At 53.8% G+C, this 26,593-nt stretch overlaps 1 protein-coding gene across 1 annotated transcript in view; it reads left to right on the forward strand.

The window, feature by feature from the left end:
- The window catches only part of ADCY9 (adenylate cyclase 9), a 122,803-nt gene that overhangs the window by 88,768 nt on the left and 7,442 nt on the right, over window positions 1-26,593 (forward strand). The window contains exons 4-9 of the mRNA XM_047780671.1: window positions 9,789-9,893; window positions 10,967-11,184; window positions 15,839-15,941; window positions 18,345-18,553; window positions 21,040-21,199; window positions 22,126-22,274. Of these exons, the coding sequence (XP_047636627.1) occupies window positions 9,789-9,893; window positions 10,967-11,184; window positions 15,839-15,941; window positions 18,345-18,553; window positions 21,040-21,199; window positions 22,126-22,274 (944 nt within the window). The remainder of the gene's footprint in view (window positions 1-9,788; window positions 9,894-10,966; window positions 11,185-15,838; window positions 15,942-18,344; window positions 18,554-21,039; window positions 21,200-22,125; window positions 22,275-26,593) is intronic.

Genomic DNA, 26,593 nt, shown 5'->3' on the forward strand with positions numbered 1-26,593 from the left:
CGTGACACACGCAGACTTAAATTTTGCTTTCATTCTCAGGCACCTTCCTCAGTGCAGGGCCCGTGTGTTACATAATTTCAGTCTTCCCCAAGAGTCCAGCAGGTGCCTGGCTTGTGGTAGAGAATTACAGCTTTCTTTTGGCTTAGGTCTTTAATTTTTTAAACAGAACCAGGGTGACAGCCACCAGGCACTCGTTTCACTCCCGGCCTACCCGTGTATCTGCCCGTTCCCTCCCAGCTCCCAGCTGGAGAAGTGCCACCTGATATTTCACAGGATACTCTGAGAAGGGATCCAGGGAAGAGAGACAGGAGTCGAGGAGGGTGGCTTTGGAAAGGGCAAGGGCTCTGGCCTGAGGCCAAGGGTCCGAGGGAGCCTGTCCCACCCAAGCCCTGGCTTCTTGAGTGACTGCATGTTGCTCCTCAGGAAGGCCCTGGGGCTGGATGATGCGGGGAGGAGGGGGTCCCAGCAGGACGGTGGCTCACAGCTCTCTGGGTGAGCTGGCCAAGGGACCCTAGGGTTTGGGGTGAGGCATCGAGAAGGGATCCAGGGAAGAGAGACAGGAGTCGAGGAGGGTGGCTTTGGAAAGGGCTGGATCCGTCTCAGCCTCCGGGAGAGGCGATAACAGGGCACTCTCCAGGGCAGTCGTGAGGACTGACTGAAGCTGTGCCCGCGAGCCCTGGGTTGGGGGAAGCTCAGCTGACCCTGCAACACACGGTCGTGCCCTCTGCGTGGAGCGATGGATGCCGCCCGCGGTAGGAGGAGTGAGGGCTGGAGAGGCAGAGGCCCTGCTTCGATTTGCCCACAGGGAGTCTCTGACCCTCTCGAGAAGGTCTCTGCTTGTTCTGAGCTGAGGGGTATCCTCAGCTGCAGGGGCTGTAACCTCGGCACACGTGCAGCCTCAGCCCTGCCTGGTGTCTGCTGCCCAGTTATCGTGACTGAAGGATGGAGATGGAGACCGCACGTGCCCATCAGAATAGCCAAGCTGTGGCCCCCTTGGCAGAGTCCTCTTGTGCCGTGAGGGGTTACCCCAAAGCCAGCCCTGCCCTTAGTGGTGGCCAAGCCGTTCTCTGATGCCCCAGGGCACAGCAGAAGGCTGCTTCCTCTAGACTCAGCCGCCGGTCCGCAGGCTTGCTGCTTGGGGGGCGATGTGAACCCTGCAAGGTGGAAACACTCAAGAGCGGACGACGATAGCAAAAGTAATTTGGGGAGTGTCCTCATGACCCACCTGGCTCTTTTTTTTTTTTTTTTTTTTAACCAACTTGACCTTTCTGTGTTATTTCTGGAAAAATAAAAAGCATCATTACTTTTATAAAAAAAGAGAAAAAACAAAGGCATAGCCAGGCTGACATCTTCGCCAAGAACGGGGGTGTGGATGGTGCTTTATCACATGCGTCCTGGTGGGTGGGCTGTGAGTTCTCCTCTCTCCTGTGGTCTCCGAAAGCCCTCCCCGGGTGCACCTGCCCCATGAGTTTGCCCTCGTCTCTTATCCACAACCCAGACGGTGTGCTTGCGTGGTACTCCCCCAGCCTGCAGTTGGTAATGAGGCTAATGATGGGATTTGCCCGCGGGCAGGAGATTCAGAGGACCTGGCTTGCATCACAGGTGTTATTACCCTTTCCCTTTGAGGTCACTAGCTTCAGGACCACCTTTCTCTGACCGTCACTGTGGCTTGTTAAGGGACTCTGAGAAAAGGAGCACTTCTTTTAGCTCCTTGTTATTTGTATGTAAAATCATCATGCATAGGCTCAGTCAGCTCAGTATGGAGAAATGAGGCCCTTTTAGATCATTATAGGTGGGAAGGGTAATTTGTGTGTGTGTGTGTGTGTGTGTGTAGTTTAGACATTAAGTGTTTATGCTACATAGTGGTCTGAATTGGTAGTGCTGATAGTTGTACAATTCTGTGACTATATTAAAAATTATTACATTGTACCCTTTAGATGGTGAATTGTATGGTATGTGAAGTGTAGCTCCATAGAGTTGCTCTCCGGTTAAGTGAAGAGTAATGGAGTTCATGTCGTGGCTCAGTGGTTAACAAACCCAACTAGTACCCATGAGGGCGCGGGTTCGATCCCTGGCCTCTCTCAGCTCAGTGGATTAAGGATCCAGCATTGCTGTGAGCTGTGGTGTGGGTCGCAGATGTGGTTCGGATCTGGCGTTGCTGTGGCTGTGGTGTAGGCTATTGGCTACAGCTCCAATTCGACCCCTGGGAACCTCCATATGCTGAGGCAGGTGCGGCCCCAGAAAGACAAAAGACAAAAAAAAGCAAAAGGTAATCTGAATGCTGGCTCTGAAATGTGAATGTAAAGTAAGTTTTTTAAAAAAGGACTCTTTGGAGTTCCCATTCATGGGTCAGCGGGAACGCATCTGACTGGCATCCATGAGGACTCGGGTTCGGTCCCTGGCCTCGCTCAGTGGGTTAAGATGACATTGCCATGGGCTGTGGTGTAGGTCGCAGATGCGGTTGGGATCTGGCGTTGCTGTGGCTGTGGTGTAGGCTGGTGGCTACAGCTCCATTTCAGCCCCTAGCCTGGGAACCTCCATGTGCCAACCATGTGGCCCCTAAAAGACGAAAGAAAGAGAGAGAGCAAGGGAGGGAGAAAGAGAGAAAAAGGACTTTTCAAGTTCCGTCTGTATTTTTAGTCATGTGTGTGTTTCCTTCAATTAGGAGAAAGCACATAACCTATAAGTTGACAACTCTTTTTTTTTTTTTTTTTGCCATTTCTTGGGCCGCTCCCGCGGCATATGGAGGTTCCCAGGCTAGGGGTCCAATCAGAGCTGTAGCCACCGGCCTAAACCAGAGCCACAGCAACGCGGGATCCGAGCCGCGTCTGCAACCTACACCACAGCTCACGGCAACGCCGGATCGTTAACCCACTGAGCAAGGACAGCGACCGAACCTGCAACCTCATGGTCCCTAGTCGGATTCGTTAACCACTGAGCCATGACGGGAACTCCCGACAACTCTTCTTTAGAGAGGAGTTCCAGCTTAGAGGTGCAGGAAGCAGTAGGGAGCGAAAATCACCATTAGAGCGTCGCCGTGGTAACTGCTACAGGCAGGATCCATGGGTGAATTCTAAAATTAATGGATTGGAGTTCCTGTTGTGGTGCAGCAGAAACAAATCCGACTAGTAACCATGAGGTGGCAGGTTCCATCCCTGGCCTCGCTCAGTGGGTTAAGGATCCAGCGCTGCCGTGAGCTGTGGTCGGATCCTGCATTGCTTTGGCTGTGGTGTAGGCAGGCAGCTGTAGCTCCAATTCAACACCGAGCCTGAGAACCTCCACATGCCTCAGGTATGGCTCTAAAAAGCAAAAAAAAGTAAAATTAGTGGGTGAAAGTTTAAGGACAAACAGGGCACTTGCACAGCCTCCAAGTACCCGCCCCTCCCCCCCGCCCCCCAGATTCATTCACTGTAAAGGGAGAACCGTTGCTGGACAGTGGAAGATCCAGCAGGGCCTCCTGTCACCGATGACCACGGTTAGCAGCAGGAGTAATAAGACTGGCCTCCTGCCCCCCCACCCCATGTGATATGCAGAGAAGGGCCTGTCACCTCTGTGGGGTCCTTCCCTCATCCTAAAGCACAGACCACTCGTGAGAAAAGAGACACATCCAAATTCAAGGACAGTTTACAGAATGCCTGACCAGGACACTTCAAAAGTGACAGGGCCGCCAAAGACAAGGAAAGGCTCAGGCCTTGTCCCAGACAGGAGGAGACGAAGGGGACATAGTGCTCCAAGCACGTGCGCTCCCAGGACAGAAAGGGGACGTCTGGGAGGGTCCCGGTGTGGTTCATAGCATGGAGTCCAGGTTCGCTCCTTCGTTTTCATAACTGACCACAGTTAGTATAAGAGGCTAACATGAGGCGAGACTGGTGGGGGCTGTGGGGGGGGCGTGTTGGAGAGGGAGGCCGGGGGTGGCCGTGTCAGGGGTGGGGAGGCTGGAGGTGGCTGTGCGGGGTACTCTCTGAACTGTCCTACTCTAAGTCCAAAATTGTTTCAAAATAAAACCTTTTAATATGTGTGTATAAAAATTTTGGTTTGTTTCTATACATTTGTGATGTGATATAAATATACTTGTTATGGTTACATTCTCTGTGACACGTGACTTGGAAAGGGAGGGACAGCTCAGGTGATTGGCATGAGGTAGTGCAGTGTTGCACATAAAAAACATTTCCCCAGAAGTTTCTACTGTGGCTCAGCAGGTTAAGAACGCGATGAGGATCCATGAGGATGATGGTTGGATCCCTGGCCTTGCTCACTTGGTTAAGGATCCAGCGTTGTCTCAAGCTGTGGTGTGGATCACAGACTCGGCTGGGATCCTGAATTGCTGTGGCTGTGGTGGAGGCTAGCAGCTGCAGCTCCAATTCAACCCCCAGCCTGGGAACCGCCATGGGCCACAGGTGCGACCTTAAAAAGACAAAAAGGAAAAAAGAAAAAAGAAATTTCCCCCAGTACCAAATGTTTCCTGACTTTGACTTTCTGATGAGACAGCACGGCAGCGTGGGGACACTGTCCTTGCCCATCAGCCTCGGTCGTTAACCTCGGCTGTCCTTGAGTGCTCAGGAGCCGGAGCCGTGGTCCCCTGCTCTGCACTCCGTGACCTGGTGACTTTGTGCTGGCGTCTTGCAGACGTGTGCTTTGTTTGTTGTTCTGTCTCCAGCATTCTCAGGCTGTCTGCCTTCTGTTCTTACAGCTTCTGGATGCCTTTCTTGCTCTGTAATAATTACTGCCTCTCTTTTCCTCTAATATTTGGCTTCTACTTTTTGTAGGCTCTTGTTAGCAGAAATCATCTATTTAGGAGTATGCATGCCTGTGCCTGATCCACTAGCCCAGGGGGCGTGCCTGGCTCACCCGGGGCAGGTCGCGGCCTGGGTGGCTCCTGTTCCTTGGAGAGTCACGTGTGAAGGTGGGGTCCAGGGCAGGGGTGCTGCTCGGGCTCCAGCATCCCTCTGTCATTCGCTAGCGCCTTCTCTCTCGGCCTCCGTTCCCTCTTGCGTAAAGTGGGCTGATCACGCTGCTTCCCAGGTGCTTTTGAGGAGCACACAGATTAAAGCAGGAAAGAGCTTGGAAGCCAGAAGGGGCCTCAGGAAGTCGTATTTGCCACTGTTGCCCCATCCGCCGGTTTCAACCTGGGTTCTGAGTTTGGGAAGCAAGGGCTGCCTCCCCTGGTCCTAGGACAGCTCGCTAAGCAGTCTTGTTCTGCAGATCGAACAGGCAAAGCAGAACTTTTCTGATGTCGTTTCCGCCTCGTTTCTCGGAAAAGAGATTTCCCTGCTCCCTCCCTTAACGGTTATGAGAAAGGACAGCTGTTGGCTTAGAAATGATTTATCTTGTCAAGAGAAATAGGCTGGAAGAAAGAACTGTTTGAGAGCTCTGTGCCATGTATGCCGAACAGAATGTAGGGTACGTGTGTTGGAAGGTGTTAAAAGCAAATGCAGGCACTCCCAAGTGTGTCAGAGAAACAGCCGTGATCTTTGGTACAGCCCGCGCCGTACCTGGAGGACACGGCACTGGCTCTGGGGCTGCTCCGGGGGATGCTGGGCTCCCAGGCAGCGGCCAGCACACGCCTTGGCTCCAAGAGTCCTCTGTCTTAGGGGCCAGAGCTGGTGTTGGTGAAGCTTCCCTTGGTTCCAGGATCCACTGGTGCCACTTAAAGGAAGCTGGAGGGGTCATCACTGCCAGGGTCCCTTCACGGGAACAAGGCAGAGGAGACCAAAGCGCCAGGCTTATTCCCAGGCCCTCCCGTGCCCAGAAACGAGGCCAGAGAGGCTGCCTGGTGGCCGGGCCAGGAGTCAACCCCTGCCGTCGACGGTCCCTCCTGCCTCGCAGTTTCCATTCGGGGATTTATGGAGAGCAGGCCCGCGAGGCTGCGGACATCACGTGAGTAAGGACCTGATGTTCTTTGTTGGCATGTCCTCAGCTCCAAGGCGCCTCCAAGCCACAGCAGCTGCTGTCATTAGAGCAGTGACTTTGGGAGTCATGTCTCAGCGGGTTAAGAACCTGACTAGTATCCATGAGAATGTGGGTTCGATCCCTGGCCTCGCTCAGTAGTGAAAGGATCCACGGTTGCTGTGGCTGTGGCGTAGGCTGGTCCCTAGCCTGGGATTTGACCCCTAGCCTGGGATTTGACCCCTAGCCTGGGAACTTCCACATGCCACGGGTGCAGCGCTTAAAAAGAAAAAAGAGAGAGATACCTAAAAACAAGCGGCTGGGCAAGAGTGGACTTGCAGTGGTTGTGACCAAGGACGTCGAATGACCAGAGGCAGCAGTTTCAGAACCAGAGAGAACAGTGACCGAAAGTTTCAGGACCAGCGTTTACGGAGCAGTTGCCAACACATCAGGCGTGTGCGGAGCCAAGCGTGGTCTGTGCACACTCACTCGTGCCAGCCCTCTCCCGCGGTGGACGTCACCAGCCCCCACGCTCCCCTCTCCCGGGCCAGAACGTGGCCTCATCACCCTTCTCAATTCCACCTTCGAGGAGGCCAGTGCCAGGGGGTTAGAGCTGACCTGAAATGCCTCTGGCAGGCTTTGCGTGCGTGTCCTCGTTCTGCTCTTAGGATGATTTTTCCAGGGAGCTGTAATCCTATTTTACAAAGGAGGAAACTGAGGCTCAGAGTGATTCCCATACTAAGTGGCAGAACCAGGATTTAGTCCAGGACAGTCTGATTTCAAAGCCAGTGCCTTTATTTAAAAATATATATGTATTCATGGTAGTCGATTTACAATGTTGTGTTAATTTCCACCGTGCAGCAAAATGAGTGAGTTATACATATACTCATACGTATATTCTTTCTCAGACTCCTTTCCCTTATGGTTTAACACGGGACATCGAATACAGTTCCCTGAGCTCTGCAGTCGGACCTTGTTTACCCATCCTGCTCACCCCGGACTCCCAGTCCATCCCTCTCCCACCCTGTCTCCCCCTTGGGGAGACCCACAGGTCTGTTCTCTAGGTCTGTGAGCCTGTTTCTGTTTCATGGAGAAGCTCATTTGTGTCATAGGTTAGATTCTATAGAGAAGTGATATTATATGGTATTTGTCTTTCTCCTTCTGGCTTACTTAGTATGATAATCTTTAGGTCCAGCCATGTTGCTGCATATGGTGTTATTTCATTCTTTTTTATGGCCAAATAGTATTTCATTACATATATATGTAATGTAATATGTAACATATAATGTAATATATGTGTCATATTGCATTTCCCTAATAATTGGTTATGTTGAGCATCTTTTCATGTGCCTATTGGCCGTCTATGTATCTTCTCAAAGCAATCACCTTTAGTCACTGTTACACTTCTCTAGACTTAATGTTTAAAAAGTAGTGAGCGATTCTGTTCAGGATTCCATCTGGTCTTTACAAGACTGGTATCAGACAGGCCCTGAACCCTAAGGGTTTGACTCAGAGCCTCTCAAACCAGCCCAACATCCCACACTGTATCCATTCCATTCCTGGGCCACCAGTTGGCCCCTAAAAAGGCTACAGGCTGTGTTTCCCTAGAGGAGCAAGTTTCCACCACTGCCACCACCAAAGCCATTTACGCCCCCCCACCCCAAGCCCCCTACAGCTAGGGAGGACCCTGGAAATCTTACTGGCCTGACACGTGGCCACACACACTCTTCTCTGGAGGCGGGGGCGGGGGTCACTCCGTGTACATGGCATTGGTTTGTTTGTTTCCCATTTGAGAAGATCATTAGCCCCACTGGCAACATGTTTTGAAGTTCAACTGAGTCAGTGCCAAGGGGTGCTTTGTAATAATTTTTATCTACAATTAGACCATCTTGCCCTTGTTAATAATGCCCATTTTTTAAGAACCATAAGCTTTTTCTTTTACGTAGGTAAAAGACGATAAGATTTTACGTAGGTAAAATCTGATCGGAAGCCTCTAAAGCGGTGGGCAACTTTAGAGGCTATTGCCTGATTTGGCCAGCTCTTTGGTATGTATATTTTCACCTTTTGAACGCGTATGAACCTTCAGATTTAACGTGTGTGTTGCATCAGATTCCCAAATTACACAGCTCTTTAGAATCTTTGTTTCTTTTATTTAATACAGTGTAGGCCTGAAATCGAACCTGGGATGCGACCTGAGTTATATCCTTGCCCTAAGGTGCTAAGTGACGTTTATTTAAAATTTCTGCGCCAACACCCAGCCTCCCACAGCTACTGCAGTGCTTTGCAGTTGTTTCTGCTCGGTGATTGGCGGTGAGGCCTCGTGAGTGCCCCCTGCTGCACCATCTTCTCCCCCGATGCTGTCAGTCGCTGTCTCAGTGACAGTTCCCAGTTGGCTGGGTCACGTGAGTCATCAGAGTACATTTATGAAGGAGGCACTGAGTGCCAGGAACGACGCCACGCCACCTACATGCGTGTTCCTGACCTCCTTACGACACGTCCTCAGGAAAGGTGTCCCCACTCTCGTTGCACACAGGAGAGAGCTGAGGGGAGGGTCTTGAATAGGGGTCTCCAAACGAGTCGGATCCAGAAGGGCTTTGAACCCTGGTTTTAGAGACACGAAAGCCTCGCCCTCTCTCCTCTACCTGCCAGTCCTTTTTCTGTGGATGTGCAGTGGCTGCACTGCAAGTTACAGGCACACGACCGAGGTGGGTGACCTGAGAGGCTAGTCCGTTAGTAGTTACCATGAACTCCTGGCTCTGTCCCCACATGGACTGTCCTGTCCGTAGAGTTGCCTTGTCTTTTCCAGGTCAGCTTGTCCCTGCAAACGCCTAAGCATGGCTGGGGCTGTAAGCACGTCCATCCGCTTGTCCCGCCTGCTTTTGGGGGACAGCTTATAAGGCCGCCTTCCCCATCCTCTTCCCCAAGGACCTTGGCTCAGTGTTTGCCGGCGGGTTAGCGGCTAGTTTGTTCAACAACAGCTTTATTGAGATTAGGTCACATATCTTTTTTTTTTGTCTTTTTGCTATTTCTTGGGCCGCTCCCGCAGCATATGGAGGTTCCCAGGCTAGGGGTTGAATTGGAGCTGTAGCCACTGGCCTACACCAGAGCCACAGCCACGCGGGATCTGAGCCGTGTCTGCAACCTACACCACAGCTCACGGCAACACCGGATCGTTAACCCACTGAGCAAGGCCAGGGACCAAACCCGCAACCTCATGGTTCCTAGTTGGATTTGTTAACCACTGCGCCACGACGGGAACTCTGAGATTAGGTCACATATCTTAAAATGCTCCCCTTTTAGAGTGGGTGATTCCGTGGGTCTTTTGTGTGTTCAGAAGGTGGTGTGGCCGTCACCATGGTCCATCTCAGGACATGGTCATTGCCCCACCGGAAGCCCCCACATCCCTGAGGCACTCCCACCCGCTTCTCCCTCACGCCTGGCAACCACCGGTCTTCTTCCCATCTCTGGGGATTTGCCTGTTCTGGCATTTTTTACAGACGGCACCCTGCAGCGCACAGCCTTTCGTGTCTGGCCTCTGTCACTGAGCGAGCGCGTGGGGTTCACCCGTGTTGAGGTTGCGTCAGCGCTTGGTTCCTTGGGGGACCGAGTAACATTTCTTTCTCTGGATGGACCGCCGTGTGTTGACCCGTCCGTCCGCGGATGGACGCCGAGCCGCTTCTGCTGATGGGCTGTCAGGGCGCATTCACGTTCCCCGTGTCGGGAAGGGTTTCCACTTTCACGCTGCTCCCTCATTTCTAGCTCGTCCCCGGAGGCTCAGGAAGCCTTCCATTGGCTGCGCTGCTCCCCGGGGCAACGAACGGCCACAAGGGTGGAGCCGTGTGACTCACACAGTGAGGTGGTGTTTCCCGAGCCAGATGCGATGGTCTGGATGTTTCTTGCAGACCTGCCCGTCCTGCGGAATCACCTTTGCTCCCAAGTCGGAAGCGGGCGCAGAAGGCGGAGCGGTGCAGAACGGCTGTCAGGAGGAGCCCAAGAACGGCACCAAGGTACCAGCCCCTGCTGGGTCCCCGTCGGCGCCTCTCCTCGCGCACCCACCGGAGCCAGCCTCCTGTGTGGTTGGCATCGCAGTTCTGAGGGTAACACCCCTCCCTGCTGCAGTCCTCCGAGCTTCCAGCAGACCAACAAAGAGCAGGATGGATGCTGACGCCCTAAGGGGCGGGGAGGCTCAGAGCCGTGGGGCCGAGCAGGGACGGAGGGGCTGTGGGGCTGGAGGCTGGACTCTGCGGGGGCGGGGGTGGAATGTGGACGTGGAGGGGAGCCACGAGGAGAGGGGGGCCAGGGTTGGGGCCGACAGCAAGGGCGGTACATGGACACCCGGATAAAGACCAGCCCCAGGAGCCTTCAGGCAAGCTTCTTTTTTTTTTTTTTTTTTTTTGGTATTTCTTTGGACCGCTCCTGTGGCATATGGAGGTTCCCAGGCTAGGGGTTGAATCGGAGCTGTAGCTGCCGGCCTATGCCGGAGCCACAGCAACGTGGGATCCGAGCCGCGTCTGCAACCTACACCACAGCTCACGGCAACGCCGGATCGTTAACCCACTGAGCAAGGGCAGGGATCAAACCCGCAACCTCATGGTTCCTAGTCAGATTCGTTAACCACTGCGCCACGACGGGAACTCCAGGCAAGCTTCTGAAGGCTGAGTCTCGGGTGGGGGGGGGGCAGATCTGTCAACACCCCCTCCCCGCCCGGATCAGGTCCTCTGCCTGCTCAAGGCCAGTGCCCTGCTTAAAGCCGTGGCCCTTGGGCTCTGGGCCCCTCTCCCTGGACCCACCCTTGCCCGTCCCTTGAGCCCCGCCCCCGCACTTTCTCCCCACCTCCTTACTGGCTCTTCCCACGACGCCAGTGGCCTGGTCACCTGGGTGCCCGGAGGTGTGTTTTGAGGAGCTGGGGAGTGGGGAGAAGCAAGCGGGCAGAGAGGCTGAGCCCCGGATTCGAACAGTCTCGAAGGCGCAGGTGTGCACCGCGAAGCCCGGGGGGCCAGCCGTGTGATGGGGCAGGTGGCCGGGTGCTGCTGCTGCAGCCCCCGCGTCAGCCTCCATCTGCTCCCCCGTCTTGACGCAGGCATCTGGAGGAGCCAGTTCCAAAGCCCAAAACGGACTGCTGAGCCCCCCACCTGAGGAGAAGCTCAGCAACAGTCACACCTCCCTGTGCGAGATCTTACAGGAGAAAGGGCGCTGGGCAGGCGTGAGCTTGGACCAGTCGGCTCTCCTTCCACTGCGGTTCAAGAACATCCGCGAGAAAACAGACGCCCACTTTGTGGATGTCATCAAGGAAGACAGGTGAGCTCCAGCTGCTTGCATTGAAGCAGAGATTCGCGGGTAGAGACCTCCCCTCTTCTGAGTCACCCCACCTCTCCCACGTGTTCCCCCCCCCATCAGTGCCTCACTTTATTTTGAGGTAATTTGAGCTTAGGGCAAAGGTGCATGAATAACACAAAGGAGTCCCTGTATCCCCTTTGCCTGGTGTACTCACCTCTGGCGGTTTATTTTCCCCTCTCTCCCTGTGAAATGTGTTTTTTCTAAAGCATTTGATGGTAAGTTGGGTATGTCATGCTCCCCCCCCCCCCAAACTATTTCCTGGAAACCAGGGTGTGCTCGTACAGTCATGGTTCCCAGGTTCCGGAACTCGGACGGGGATGGGCTGTTTGAGCCCGTCTGCAGTCCATTCCTGTTTTGTCTGTTGGTCCCCCTGAGCCTGGCAGCACTTCCTCCCTGGAGCTGGATGTGCGGGATGTTTCCTCCCGAGTCCGTACAGGCCACGTGTGTCCAGACCCCGCGGAAGTGACTTGTCTTCCCAGGCACCAGGTCCAGAGACGCACGGTGCCCGTGTGACCTTCATCGTGGGCCATGACTTCGGTCACGCTGGGGTGTCGCTGGCTCATCCCCCAGCGCTCACTGCGCTCTCGCTGTGACTGAGAAGCGGTCTGCGGGGGGTTCCTCTGAGGTGGTGTAGATACCCCATTCCCACCGCCCTTCCCAGACTCACCCTCCCAGGACGCGTCCTGCCTGAAATGGTCTCTCCTGTGTTGGTCAGCGTGGCGGCTTCCCGCTTGGGCCCTGACGGTGCATCTGTCCTTGGGTGCCTGGCACTCTGCCCTGAGCACGAGCCTCCCATTCTTACTCGGTCTGCCCATTGGCGGGCACCAACACATCCGCTCCCGCCCGCAGGGACTCCTGTCTCACCGCACAGGGTCTAACCTGTCACGTCCTCATGAGTCAGATGCTCTGGTTGTCCCGAATCTGGCCACCGCGACACCTGAGCCCCGCTGGCTCAGGCTGGCTCCTGTGTCCTCTTGATGCGGCTCCTTCCCCTGTTTTGAGTGATTTCTCACTTTCCGGCACAGTGGGATGTTGCAGGCTCCGCTTGCATCTTCCCTGCCCCAGCTCAGCAATCAGCCGTTTCCTCAAAGAGCTCTCGCTCCTTTAGGGAAGAACGGTATTTAGATATGTTCACTATTAACGTCTGAGTTCACGTCATTTTCATCACAAACGTCACTGCGTCATTTCAGTCTTTTCATCCCTGTTGAAACTTACTTTGTGGCCTCATGAGTGGTTTCATCCCTGTTGAAACTTACTTTGTGGCCTCACGAGTGGTCTGTTTTGGTGGACATGCCACGTGCACTTGAGAAGAAGGTGCTGCCTTCTCAGGATGCTGTGGTCCCCAGACCTTTGCTAGGTCCAGGTGGCCGCCAGTAGTGTGTAGACTGTGTCTCTTCACATTTTTGCTTATCATTCTGTTGATTACTGAGATGGGCCTGTTAAAATCTCCAGCTGGGATTGTGGGATTATCTTCATCTCTCTCTCTACAGGCCTGACCTTTTTTTTTTTTTTTTTTTTTAACCCTTTAGAGCCACACATGCAGCACGTGGAGGTTCCCAGGCTAGGGGTCAAATTGGAGCTACAGCTGCCGGCCTACACCACAACCACAGCAACGCCAGATCCAAGCCATGTCAGTGAACTACACCGCGGCTCACGGCAACGCCGGATCCTTAACCCACTGAGTGAGGCCAGGGATTGAACCCACAACCTCGTGGATACTGATTGGGTTCATTACTGCTGAACCACAAGGGGAACTCCAGTCCTGACAGTTTTGGTGTCCGGCCTTTCGAAGCTCTGTTTTAGGAACACACACATTGATGAATGCTATGTATTCCTGGGAATTCATCCTTTTATTGTTTTGAAGGGTCCCTCTTTGTGCCTAGTCAGACTCAGCCTTGAAAACTGCTTTGTCTGATAGTAACATAGTCACTCTGATGCTTGCAGTCTGACTGTTGGCGTGCTCGGTCATCTTCCATTTCAGAAATTCCAGCCCGAGTCTGCATAGCGCAGTACATCTCTTGTGAATCTTAACGTTTAAAATTACTCCAGTAATCTCGGGCTTTTGTTATATTTTAATCTGTTTATTGGCTTTTCAGCCATACCTCTTTGCATTCTTTTTCTTTTAGTGGTTGCCCTCGGCATCCCTGTGATTTTGCAGCGTCCTTAGGGTTAATGTTGCATCATCTTACTTTAAGTGGAGAAACCCTGGAGCTGTGTAGTCCATGACTCTCTTCTCAGTTCTTCTGCTGTCACATGCGTGACATCTGTGTACATTATAAACCCCTATTCCAGAAGCTCAGGAATCTCAGCTTGGTGTCTGTTGATTGCTTTTTTGTTGAGGGTGGATGGTGTTTTCCTGTTTCCTAGTATGTGTGGTAATTTTGGATTGTCTTGTGCACACTGTGTACAAGGCTTAGAAATTCTCGATGCTGTTATATTCCTTTGGAGAGTGTCAATGTTTTGTTTGTTTGAGAAGATAGTTAGCTGATCTGAACCTAAACACCAAACTCTGTCTCCCCCGAGGGGAGCCATTCTTTCAGCCTTAATTAGGCTGCTTGGAGTCTGCCACACACATGCAATTTCTGGGGCCAGCCAGAGATTCTGGCAGAGCCTCTCTGCAGAATTTGGGGCTCCGCCTTCCCTGGTCCACTCCCTCTGGGACATCCAGTGTCGTTTGCCATCTGTGGGCCTGCTAAACTCTATTTTCCGGTTTTCCAAGCCATTAGGACGATAGCTTTTCAATCTGAGCTTTAGCCATCCTACACCTGGTACTGACTAATGGCTCTCTTCAAGCAAAAGAGAAAGAAAGAAACATGAGAAATTCAACTTTTTGCAAGTATAGCACTTCTCCATTTTCTTACTGCCTTGGCCAATGGCTGGTGCCTTTCAGGAGTGGTTTATTTTTGTTGGGTTTTTTGGTTGGTTTTTTTGGGGGGCACACCCATGGCATATGGAGTCTCCCAGGCTAAGGATTGAACCAGAGCTGCAGCTGCCAGCCTACACCACAGCCACAGCAGTGCCAGATCTGAGCCGTGTCTGCAACCTATACCACAGCTCACCGCAACGCCAGATTCTTTAACCCACTGAGTGAGGCCAGGGATGGAACCCACATCCTCATGGATGCTATTCAGGTTCCTTACCACCAAGCTACACTGGGAACTCCAAGAGCTGTTTTTATGTGTTGTCCAGAGTTGATACCTGTTAGCTGAGGGTTGCTCCAGCAGGAGCTCATCTCCCTTCCCACAAGTGGAACCTCCCCCAATTAATGTCACTTGAGCAGTACGGTTTATCGTGTAGATCCTGCCACTTGATTGCAGAAATGAAGCCCTCACGTTTCCTCCTTACAGCTGTTTTGTTGCTTTCCCCTCTGTCCACATTTCCCAAGTAGAAGGGAGGCTAGGGGTCACCTTTAGGGGATAGAATTTTCTCTTTTCTGAGTGTGAGAGCACAGTGAGGTGTTGCACGATCACTAGGAAAAGAGAGTCCATCTGCTGCTGGGGAAGCGGGAAGCACACATAGTGAACCCTACTGTGTGCCTGGCACATGGTAGGCACTTTACATAGCTCATCTGGTTTAATTCCAGTACTTACTGTGGGAGGGGGAGAGAGAACGTCCCACAGCTGTATTTGATTTCCAAAATTGTTAACATTCCCTTAAATTTATCAGTAATTTTCTGCAGGATAAGAGGGATACAACTATTTGCTAACAGTCCGTGCAAGAATGAAAGAGTCACGCAAAGCAGGTTTGATTTCCCTGCTATTAAAATCATTGAGCATTATCATTTTTCAGGTTTCACACACAATCTGCCTGTGTGACAATAGCACCAAAATTAGACTAACTATAAACACAATTTTGTGATAACAACCTGTTAGCGTTGACAGTGGTAATTACTGTCAGTACTCTGAGTGACAGGATAGCCGGTTCTGAATTATGTTTGCGAGGCAGCTTCCAGATCAGCACAAGGACTCTTAGTGCTGGCCCTTCAGAAGGGAGTGTTTCACAGAACAAAAAATCCGCCACCTTCTTCTCACTCTGGATGCTAGGAAGGTGTTTTCAAAAGCATGATTCTAACAACGGGTGTTATATTTTTGGTGAATGGGCATTCTTTAGTGGAGGTGAAACCTAAAGTGGGATTATGTTTAGAAGCATAAAGGACTTTTCAGAGACATGTTCTTTTTTTTTTTTTTTTGTCTTTTGTCTTTTTGCCATTTCTTGGGCCACTCCTGCGGCATGTGGAGGTTCCCAGGCCAGGGGTGGAATCAGAGCTATAGCTGCTGGCCTACGCCAGAGCCACAGCAACGCAGGATCCGAGCCGGGTCTGCATCCTACACCACAGCTCACGGCAACGCCGGATCCTTAACACACTGAGCAAGGCCGGGGATCGAACCCGCAACCTCATGGTTCCTCGTCGGATTCGTTAACCACTGCGCCACGACGGGAACTCCCAGAGACGTGTTCTAAAGGGGACGGTTGAGCAGTATCTCTTCTAGAGTGACTTTTACTTCCAGCTTTTGTCATACGCGTCGCTAGTGACGTTTCAGTAGCTAATTGCGATCCTCTGATACATACAGTGATTTGCTGCACACTGATGGGTTGCATTGATTGTCTCTTCTAGCCTGATGAAAGATTATTTTTTTAAGCCACCCATTAATCAGTTCAGCCTGAACTTCCTGGATCAGGAGCTCGAGCGAGCCTACAGGACCAGCTATCAAGAGGAGGTGCGTGTCTCCTTGTCATGTTGCTCATTTGTGTGTTGTTTTTGCCGAGTGGCTCACGATCGGTCTTGTGCTTTGGCAGCTCTTTTTGTTTCCCTAAGTGACAGGAAATTGAAGGCTGTACTGATTCCCCACAGTCTCTAAGCCCTGAATTGCATCTGTCTGTGAATTTATCTCCACAAGGGGAGAAAACCCCAGGGCTTTCTGCAACCACCCGAGCTTGTCTCTTCCTGTCCCTGTCTGCTGCAGCAGGCGCGACCCGGGCCCCTAGCTGTCCCCTCTTCTCCAGCAGGACTGCTCCCCTTTCCGAGTGGGCTTTCTTCCCTTGGGACATGTACTCGGGGGCCTTCCCCCTTCTCCGCCTCCCCGCCCTCTTGCACTGCCCTCCCCTCCGTGACAACTCCTCCTCTTCCTAGACTCAGCCCAAACCTCGCTTCCTGCAGGAAGCTTTCCCTGGCCCCAGACCGGACCTTAGCTCCACGTTATGCTTTGCCTTTGCAGCGCGCACGCTGTATTGTAATCTCTCCTTGTGGGATTATTGAGCCCTAAGCCCCCCTCCCTGGGTACCTGGCTCTGGAAGGCAGGCGCCAGTCTCTTTCTCCCTGCTCTGCCCGGCTTCGGGGCCCACACGTGGACATGCTCAGCAGGACATGGTGGACATGAGGAATAAATATGAGAATCTAGAGCCTGGTTTGAGTTCTAAGCAGCCCCAGTTCCTGTATTCTTCCCACGGGGCCCACATCTGACCCGTTTAGTGTTCCGGTGTCAGAATCTTACATGCTTCCAACCCCGGAGCCAAGGGCATCTCTCCTTCAACTGCATTCATTCATGCAGCAGATCCTCCCTCGGTCTCTTGGGTGCAGGGCTCCGACCTTGGCCCAGGAGACCTGGTGAACCAGACAGAGCAGTCCATGCCTGTGGGGCCGCGTTCCCTCGGCCTCCTAGGGCACCATACCTGCCAGCATCCCTGGCACGGCTCCTGCAGGGCACTCAGGAGGTGGTGGGTGGGTGCCTGTGAAGCAAAACATCCTCTCATTTAGTCCTGGCAGCGACCCTTAAAAGAAACTTACAATTGTCCCCATTTTATCAAAAGAAAGCCAAGGCCAGGGAAGGCTGAGTGACCCTGGGTCGAGGCTGGGGGAGGTAGCTCCTGAGCTCATATTCGTGGGAGGTCTAGCCGTTACCCAGGGAAGGAACATCCCAGAGCCAAGACAGCCTGGAGCATCCAGGGAGCTGCAGGCACTTCATCTGGCAGGTGGGTGGCGGTGCCAGTGGGCAAGAGCCAGGTTACAGCTTCCTGAGGCCGGTGTAGCCATGAAGGATCTGGAACAGGACGTGGCACGTCAGACTGCCGCGTGAAGATCCCCTGGCTGAGGTGTAGAGCAGGGAAGCAGGCGTGATGCTGTCCCTGAAACGCAGGCCAGTGTGAGGCCTGGCCCAGCTCAGAGGCGGGGAGAGGACCAGGGAGACGCAGGGAGGGCAGGGGGCTCTAAGCCAGCCCCACCTTTGGCCTGCCAGGCGCAGTGGGTTCCTGTCTGAGCATCACCACCACCTGCAAGGTGCAGGTACCCATATTGTCCCCGTTCCAGGTAGGGAGACGGAGGCACAGGGACGTTAGGTGACAAGATCAGGATGCCACAGCCCTGGCCAGCTCCTCATTGGCTGTGTGACCCTTGGTGGCCACCTCGCTTCAGCCTCCCACTCTGTGCCCCGAGATTTGGAGCATTTGCTCCCCCAGGGCTGAGGGGGCCTTGACCGAGGTCGTGCCCTAAAGCATCCGTGTGGTGCCTGGAACCAGCCTGTCTGGGACCCTTTTCTCCCTCCATCCCCTGATGCCCTAACCCGACCCCTGGTCACCTTGTTATACTCTCCACACGACTGCTGTCTGTCCCCGCCGTTAGGCCGCGGGCCCCCCAGGGGCGTTGCCTGCCCCCCGCGGCCCGCGCTGAGCCAGGCCCAGAGCAGGCGCCTGCTGCTGCCGCTGGTACCAATGACCCGCTGCTGCTCCAACCCCCCCGCAGCCCCGCCCTCTCCTTCTGTCCTGAAGCCAGCTTTCACACACCCTGAGCCTGGACCCAGCGTGCAGTGGAAGCTTCTAGCACGTGCTTTCGTGTGACCACCTCTGCTGATGCAGCGTCCCTGCCTGTGCATACCTCAGGCGCCGTGTGTCCTCTGCCTGTGAGAGCTCATTTGCAATCAGTCGCTGTGTGACCTTGGACAAGTGTCTTCGCTTCTCTGGGCCTTAGTTTCTTCAGTGTTGGGTGGGGTAACAGGAGGGAGGCACCCCCTGAAGCAGCTCTCACCCGGTACCTGGTCTCGGGGAGGCAAGCGCTCTGAAGCTTCTGCTCTCGCTCCCCTGGGCCGGGACCTGCTCTGCTCACGCCGCCCGCCCACCCCTCTGCGCAGGTCGTAAAGAGCTCCCCTGTGAAGACCTTCGCCAGTGCCACCTTCAGCTCCCTCCTGGATGTGTTTCTATCCACGACAGTGTTTCTGATTCTCTCCATCACCTGCTTCCTGAAGTACGGGGCCAACGCCACGCCGCCCCCGCCGGCAGCCCTGGCCGTCTTTGCGGCAGCGCTGCTGCTGGAGGTGCTGTCCCTCGGGGTCTCCGTCAGGTAAGGGCCCACCCGCAGGGCGGCCACCCAGCCCTTAGCCTCTAGCTCCCCCTGCTGGCAGCACGGCCAGCCGGTCCCACGAGCCGGTCCCCTTCCCTTCCCCAGGCCCTGGCCCTCAGCACAGCACCTCTTTGTCCTCTGTGGCCTCAATACCACCAGCTAGTCCCTGGAGCTCCCAAATCAGACACTTAAAAAGAGAAGGTGGGAAGATAGGGGACAGGAAGCAGGGCAGAGAAGGGGTGGGTGTGCAGACAGCCCTCCTGGGCCCAGCGGTGAGACCAGACTGGAGAGGAAAGTACAGGCCCGGGTCTTCATCCACTCTCTCAGGCAGTGGTCTCTGAGCTGATACCTAGAGAGTTGGCTCAGTGATAACAAGCACCCTTGTTATCACTGAGCCAAGCACCCTTCCCTTGTTATCAAACGGGAAAGTGGATCGTGGGTCGGAATAGACAGCTGGGCCCCTCTGGGAAGCTGGGCCCTCAGGACCCACCCAGCCTGCCTTCAGGGTTCAGTGCGGCCCCCCAGGAAGCTCACAGCGTTGCTGCTGGATGCAGATACCCAGGCCCCCGCTCACGTGAACACAGACATCACAGTGCCTCCCGCGCCACAGCCTGGGTCCTTGCACCGGGCCCACCCCTCCAGCCCTGTGGCTCTCAGCAGGGCAGCCTACACGAGGGAGCAGAGAGAAGTGGGGAGACCGGCCCTGGCCTTGAGCTTCTGCCCCTTCCTGACATCCCAGGACAGGAAACCACAGCTCTGGGTCTGGCCCTGAGGCCTCCAGATGCAAGATCCCTCCCTTTGAAGTGGTCAAGCTGGACACGTGCCCCCTCCCTTCCCGACTGCCCCCCCCAATCCCCTTCAGCTCTTTGCCCAAGGCTGTCCCTGATGGCCAGAGGCCCCACGCCCCCACTCCCCTCCCCCAGGCGGAGAGACCTCTAAAGGGCATCCCCCCATCTCCCCGGACTCCCCACCGCTTGGAGCTGCACTGCCCAGGGCAGGTGACCCCACAGCACAGCCCTGCCCTGGGCCTGCCTGCCCTCTGGGCCTCGGCTCCGTGCCCCTGCCAAGGTACCCGGGACCCACGTGCAGTCACTGCCCTCCCTGCCCTGGGTCTCTGTCCCAACTGGGTGGGGCGCTCTATCCCTCTGAGGCAAGGGTGTCTCCATACCTGTTCTGAGAATCGTTTTTGAGGTTGTCCCCTGTTCTTCAGACCCAGTTGGAAAGAATCTGGGCCAAGTCAGCTTGGAGTCCGCAAAGGCCCGCGGGCCATGAGGACCCTGGGCCCGGCTGTGCCCGCAGGTTCCTCTTGCTCTGCTGAGGGCGGGTCAGGGATCCCAGGACCTACCTGTGGAACCAAAGGCTTGGACCCTGGGCGTGTGCGAGAGGCCTTGGCGGGCTTTGTGCCTTTGAGATGAGCACGGCGGACCTCTCTCAGCTCCATTCTCCACCGAGGGCCAGCTCTGGGGAGGGCCTGTGGTGGGTCTCCCTCCCAGGGCGGACCCCCAGCGCCCTCTCCTCCACCTCCTGCTGCTTCCAACCCAGGAATTCCTCCTGCAGAGCAGGGGTTCTCAGTCCCACGTGCTCAGCTCCCCCTTCTTGGGAGAAACAGTCTGCAGTGCCGCCTCACTGCCTGCAGGTGTAGCCCACCTGGACCCACAATTTCAAAGGCAGTCAGTGGAAGGCCACCTCTCCACGTGAAGGCGACATGGCAAGAAAGCCGCTTAGAATCGTGTAGGTAACGCTTCCCCTCCAGTGCGCTGGCCTCCACCACCTGGGGGCCACACCACAGGCGTCAGCTGTTTGCCCTCATGTGCAAAGGTGACAGCTCCCGGTACAGTGGGTCTGGTGGTACGAGCCCCAGGAGCCTGTGACAGGACTTCTGAGAGGCTGAGCAACCTTTGGTGATGTCCCAGATAAAGCTTGTCTGGTTTAGCCATTCGCTGTGCTCCTGGAAAATTCTGTGTGTTCCTGTTTTGTTTGCAAACGAAAGGCAATTAGGCTCTAGGCGGAGGTCAGTTCAGCAGGTTTTCTGTGTCTGGAAGGCGGGGACGTGTGGGGCGCAGGGCAGAGGCTCGCGGTCCATCACAGGACAGTGCCCACCCCTAGTGCTGCCTGCTGGAGGCCATGGCACCCTCGACCACCGAGGCAACAAAAAGCCCCCCAAATTCCACACACCTCCTGAGCCGCCCACTCGAGACCTCCCGCCCCAGAGGCAGGCAGCAGGGGACTGACCTTTCCAGGGCCTGAGAGTGTTGCCGGCCTGGCTCTTACATGCCTTTCAGGCCCACAGAGGCCTCTGCTAGAGCACGTCTTATCAGGACCCAGCAGGTCACCTTAAACTAAGGGGTAATGGGCTGAGAGAGTCCACTGTCCTTGCCCCCGCAGCAGTGACCGAAGCGGGGGCTCTGCCTGCCCCCCGGGCCGGCGCCCATGTCTCCCCGGTGGGCTCAGCCCTCACAGGCGCCCCGCTTCCCCCACGCACACAGGATGGCGTTCTTCCTGGAGGACGTGATGGCTTGTACCAAGCGCCTGCTGGAGTGGATCGCTGGCTGGCTCCCGCGCCACTGCATCGGGGCCGTCCTGGTGTCCCTCCCCGCCCTCGCCGTCTACTCACACGTCACCTCCGAATTTGAGACGGACATACACGTAAGTAAAGGCCTGGGGACTTGCTGTCTGCGCCCCTCTGGGTCCCTCATCACTGTCTTTTTTAAAGGAGCCTGTCGGCTCGGGTCAGCCGTTTAAACACAGGCCCTTACAGAGGTGCGTGCTCTTTGTTGGTTCTCTGAGCTCACAGGACAGAGGAACAGAGGGGGGGGGGGCAGCCCAGGGACCCCCTGCGATGTCCTGGGGAGAGTCCCCAGAGCCTGTGTCCCTCCAGCCTCCCCCCCGTGTTCCCGAAGTCCCACGTCCGTTCCTTCCTTCCACGTTCGACAAGGCGGCATGTCCCGCATCTCCAGATGCTTTGGGGCGGTAGCTCCTGTGCATCAGCTGTACATAATTTTTTTTTAAAAGAGGAAAAAAAATGATGATAAGTTCGTCTGCAAAACTGGCCCAGTTGACTCGCTCCTGGATCGGCTGCTGTTGATCAGGAAAGGAGCTGCCAAGTTAAATCTCATAAAGAGTGATTTCAGGCTGTTGGGAAAGATGGCACGTTTGGTACCAAAGAATGAAGCATGAGTTACTGGCCAGGCTGACCGCATTTGACGCTTTAACTTACACGCACCTGACACGCAGCAGGGTGCCTGAAGGACAGCCCTTGAGGAGGTAACTGATGACACGGTGGTCGTTCTCATCCAGGGCCGTCTGCCTCCCCCCCGCCCCCAAGGTGACGTGTGCAACTTGCACATGTTGAGAGAGGCATTTTAGTACCAGTGAGGCTTGTCGCCGAGAGCCCTGGGTCATTGGTCTCACGACTGACCGTCTGTCCTGAAAACCACTGTGTGTTTTGTTGAACAGGAGGACAGGTCATTGGGCCTTGCGTCCGCTCTCGGGGCCCCGGGGGGAGGAGGGGCAGGTGGGCCGGCATGGCGAGGAAGGGGCTGGGCTGCTGACCCGGGCCGCCCCTGTTGCAGTCCACCGTGTTCACGGGCTCGGCCGTCCTGATCGCCGTGGTGCACTACTGCAACTTCTGCCAGCTCAGCTCCTGGATGAGGTCCTCTCTGGCCACAGTCGTTGGGGCCGGGCCCCTGCTCCTGCTCTACGCCTCCCTCTGCCCCGACAGGTACGTGCACGCGGCCACACCCTCCACACGGGACCGCCTTGCCCATGCTGTTGCGTCTCCTCCCTCCACACCATTTCTTTTCGTTTTCATTGAGGCGTAGTGGACAGAGAACACGCTCGTTTCGGTCCCACTACCTACTGGGTTAATACTGTGTACGTTCTGAAGTGATGACCACACTAAGTCCAGTTAACCCCTGTCACCGCAGAAATGTTTGCTTTCTTGTGACGAGAACTCTTAAGAGTTATTCTTGCAGCAACTTTCAAATATACAGTGTTATTATTTTATTATTTATTTATTTATTTCTGCTTTTTAGGGCCACACTCACAGCATATGGAGGTTCCCAGGCTTGGGGTCAAATCAGAGCTAAAGCCGCCAGCCTACGCCACAGCCACAGCGCAGCATTGCCAGATCTGAGCCGCGTCTTCTACCTACACCACAGCTCACGGCAAGGCCGGATCCTTAACCCACCGAGTTAGGCCAGGGATCAGACCCACCTCCTCATGGATGCCAGTCGCATTTGTTTCTGCTGCGCCACAACGGGAACTCCACATATACGGTATTATGGTATTATTAACTGGAGTCACCGTGACTTACTTTATAAATGGAAACCTGTAGCTTTTACCACCTGCACCCGTTTCTCCCACCGCCCCCACCCCACCTCTGGCAACCACGGGTCTGTTCTCTGTACCTGCGACTTTGTGGGGGTTTTGCTTATTTGTTTTTAGATTCTGCATATAAATGAGATCACACGGCATTTGTCTTTGTCTGGCTTATTTCACCAAACAGAATGCCTCCAGGGTCTGTCCGTGTCGTCACAAATGGCAGGATTTCCTTTTTCTGGCTGAACAATACTCTGTTGTAGATACATCATGTCTCTTTCTGCATTCATCCACGGATGGACACCTGGATGCTTGCGTGTCTTGGCAGGTGGAAATAGTGAGCATGGGGGTGTGGATGTCTGAAAAGTTACTGTTTTATTTCCTTGGGATGGATCCCCAGGAGCAGAATTGCTGGGTCCTATGACAGGTCTCCTTTTCGTTTTTTGAGGCGCGTTCAGACTGTTTCCTCCAGCAGCTGAGTCAGTTGACAGCTCCACCAACAGTGCACAAGGGTTTTCTTTTCTCCACGCCTTTAATGGTCCTGGATTTTTCTTGTCTTTTTTTATAACACCTGTCTTCACAGGTGGGAGGTGGCGTTTTATCATGGTTTTGATTTGAATGTCCCTGATGGTTATAGGGGCCTTGAGCACCTTCCCACGTACCTCTCGGCCATCTCTTTGTCTACTTTGGAAAAATGTCTGTGTGGATCCTCTGCCCAGTTTTTCGTCGGATTACCGTTTTTTTGCCGTCGAGGTGCGTCTGTCCCTGCACTTTCTCTCGGCACCGACGCCCTCCGTCCTAACAGATAGTTACGGTCACAGCACAAAATACCTGTCGGCACACGTAAGTCAGTGCCCAAAGAGTAACACAGAAAGGAAAGGAAAGGAGAGGAGAGGAGAGGAAAGGAAAGGAAAGGAAAGAAAAAGAAAATAATTTTTAACGGTGTGATATGTATTTGCCTAGAGACGTGCTGGGGTGACCATCCCAGAAGACAGCCTGCGGGAGTCACCTGCTTCGAACTCCCAGTCTCCCTTGCTGTCCACGGGGATTTGGTTCTAGGACAACCCCTGCTCCCCCCTACCACTGGGTACCAAAATCTGAATATGGTCAAGTTACATAAATGGCCTAGTATTGGTATATAACCTACACACCCCCTCCTGTATACTTTAAATCGTCTCTGGATTACTTATAATACCTGATACCGTGCGAATGCTTTGTAAATAGTTGTCAGCATGTGACAAATTTAAGCTTACTTTCTTGAAACTTTCTGGACATTTTTCCCCTAGTATTTTCAATCTGAGATGGATTGAATTCACAGATGCAGAACCTGTGGCTATATATAATGAAGAAATTTGAATTTCAGAAAGTAGAACCAGGGAGTGCCTGTTGTGGCTCAACGGGCTGAGAACCTGACGTAGTGTCCATGAGGACGCAGGTTCAGTACCTGGCCTTGCTCAGTAGGTGAAGGATCCAGCATCACCGCAAGCCGTGGTGCAGGTCGCAGACGTGGCTTGGATCTGGGGTGGCTGTGGCCGTGGCTGGGGCCGGCAGCTGCAGCTCCGATTCCACCCTTGGACCAGGGACTTCCACGTGCTGCAGGTGTGGCCCTCAAGGAAAAAAGAAAGAAGGTAGGACCAAAAGCCATTTCATACAAGACTGAAATGAAATAATGGAGGTGGCGGTGACACAAAAATGAAAAGAGGAAGCTGAGTCTAGCCTTTTTGAAGTTGGGCTCGTGTGCTGAGACCGACCGCAGGCTGTTGACGTGGGGAGATGAACAAGTCCGACGGTCTTGCCAGTGACCTGAGCCTTCTTCCTAAATACCATTCTGACATGGGCTGTGAGGGCCGTGACAAATCACTGGAAATACACCTTCTATCTTCGAATCCTGCCACATCTCGAAGAACACACTCCGTCCCCAGTACTCCAACGGCCTTCAAAGCCGGACCCCTGATGGCGGGGACAAAAGCAAGAGCATCGTAAAGACCCCTGGGACGGAATCCATTCTTACTACTGTGCTACAAAAAAAGTTAAAAATGAGACTATATAGGATGGCAATGATATGTATGTATTTAAGACATCCTTTGTTAATGAAATCCAGTAAGACCCGTGTCCTGCATGGGTTCTCCTAGTGAAATCGAGTTTGGTTCTTAGTTGTTAAGATGAGTTTGAAATGACCTGTTGCACATTTGCAACTGGTTTTGTGGCTTTTATTTAACCTTTTCAATGAAATAAGTAGTTGGAAGCACAGTGATACCTTGGATAGCAAAATGCTCACAGTAATTTACTCAGAAATCTCACTGTAGTGTCTTAAAGCCATTAAGCTTCTGTTTCTGTAACAGAGTTCTCTTAAATATTGGACTTCTTTGTGTAACTGCCTGTAAAAACGTTTCCTGTGAGCACACATTAAAGAACCATTTATTTATAATTACAGCGGGTTTAAGGTCATAGGCTGTTTCAGAGTTCCACGGGACATTTCTTTGTTGTGCTTTGCAGGACAATCTAACATTCCTGGCTCCCCCGATTAATATGACAACCAGAGAGACCCCCAGAGTTTCCAAAATGCCCCCAGGCATCATCTTACTGTTGCCAGGAAGCATTGCTTTGGTAAATTCAACAGTAGAAAACAGTCCAGTTTGTCTCAACATCAGATGCAATTGCACGGTACACTTTGGGCATCACCAAAGCAGTGGCCAGGAGTGGACAGATTCCGTATCCTTCTCCATTTACTTAACAAAGTAATAACATGAAAGATACTCCAGTTCTCTGTGAATTGAGATCAAAGAGGAGTTTGAAGTGGAACTCATTTGGCATTTGAAAGGAGACTTTAATGAATAGTTAAATTACGTTAAGCAAAACAGAGCATCTCTTTTCCTTTCTGAAGGTGTGGCCATCTGGGATTATTGTCATTATAAAGCTCTTTTCCGGAGTTCCTATTGTGGCTGAGCGGTAACAAACCCGACTAGTATCCAGGAGGATGTGTGTTCCATCCCTGGCCTCGCTCGGTGGGTTAAGGATCTGGCGTTGCCGTGAGCTATGGTGTAGGTCGCAGACACAGCTTGGACCCACGGGGCTGTGGCTGTGGTGTAGGCCGGCTGCTGTAGCTCCAATTCCACCCCTAGCCTGGGAACCTCCATAGGTGGTGGGTACCACCCTAAAAACATCAAAAAAAAAAAAAATTAAGCAAATAAATAAATCTGTTTTCCCAAGAGCACGAAATTCAGCAGTCTGCCTTTTAGCCTGGAATGACCACAAATAGCTTGTCAGCCATTCTCGGTGCCCTTTATCTCGGGGCAGGCCCTTTCCCACCCATATCCTGAGAGCCACAGCCATGGGACACCCATCCAGTGCCTTTTTGCCCAGAATTCAAATGGGAGATCTTGAGGCGGGGCTGACGGTCAAATCTCTGCTCGACCCAGTCCCCTGCTCCCGAGGACCCTTCCCCAGTCCCCTGCTCCCGAGCACCCTTCCTGGCACCCACCGTCCCTGCTAAGCCTGACGGGGAGGGGGGACAAAATGCAAACTCAACTCCCAGGAAGGGGAGGGTAGGCCCCTCTGGCTTTGGAGGGACACGGACACAGACACAGAGGTTATGGCAGTGTCACCGTCACACCTGGACAGGGTGGGCAGAGGACATAAAGCCTTTGTGCATTCTGCCTGTAGCTCTTGCTTTTCTTTCCTTTTCTGTGAAATCACCTAACACCTCCTGTCATCACAAGC

This window comes from Phacochoerus africanus, chromosome 5 (assembly GCF_016906955.1).
Source record: "Phacochoerus africanus isolate WHEZ1 chromosome 5, ROS_Pafr_v1, whole genome shotgun sequence".
In the NCBI taxonomy this organism is placed as follows: domain Eukaryota; kingdom Metazoa; phylum Chordata; class Mammalia; order Artiodactyla; family Suidae; genus Phacochoerus; species Phacochoerus africanus.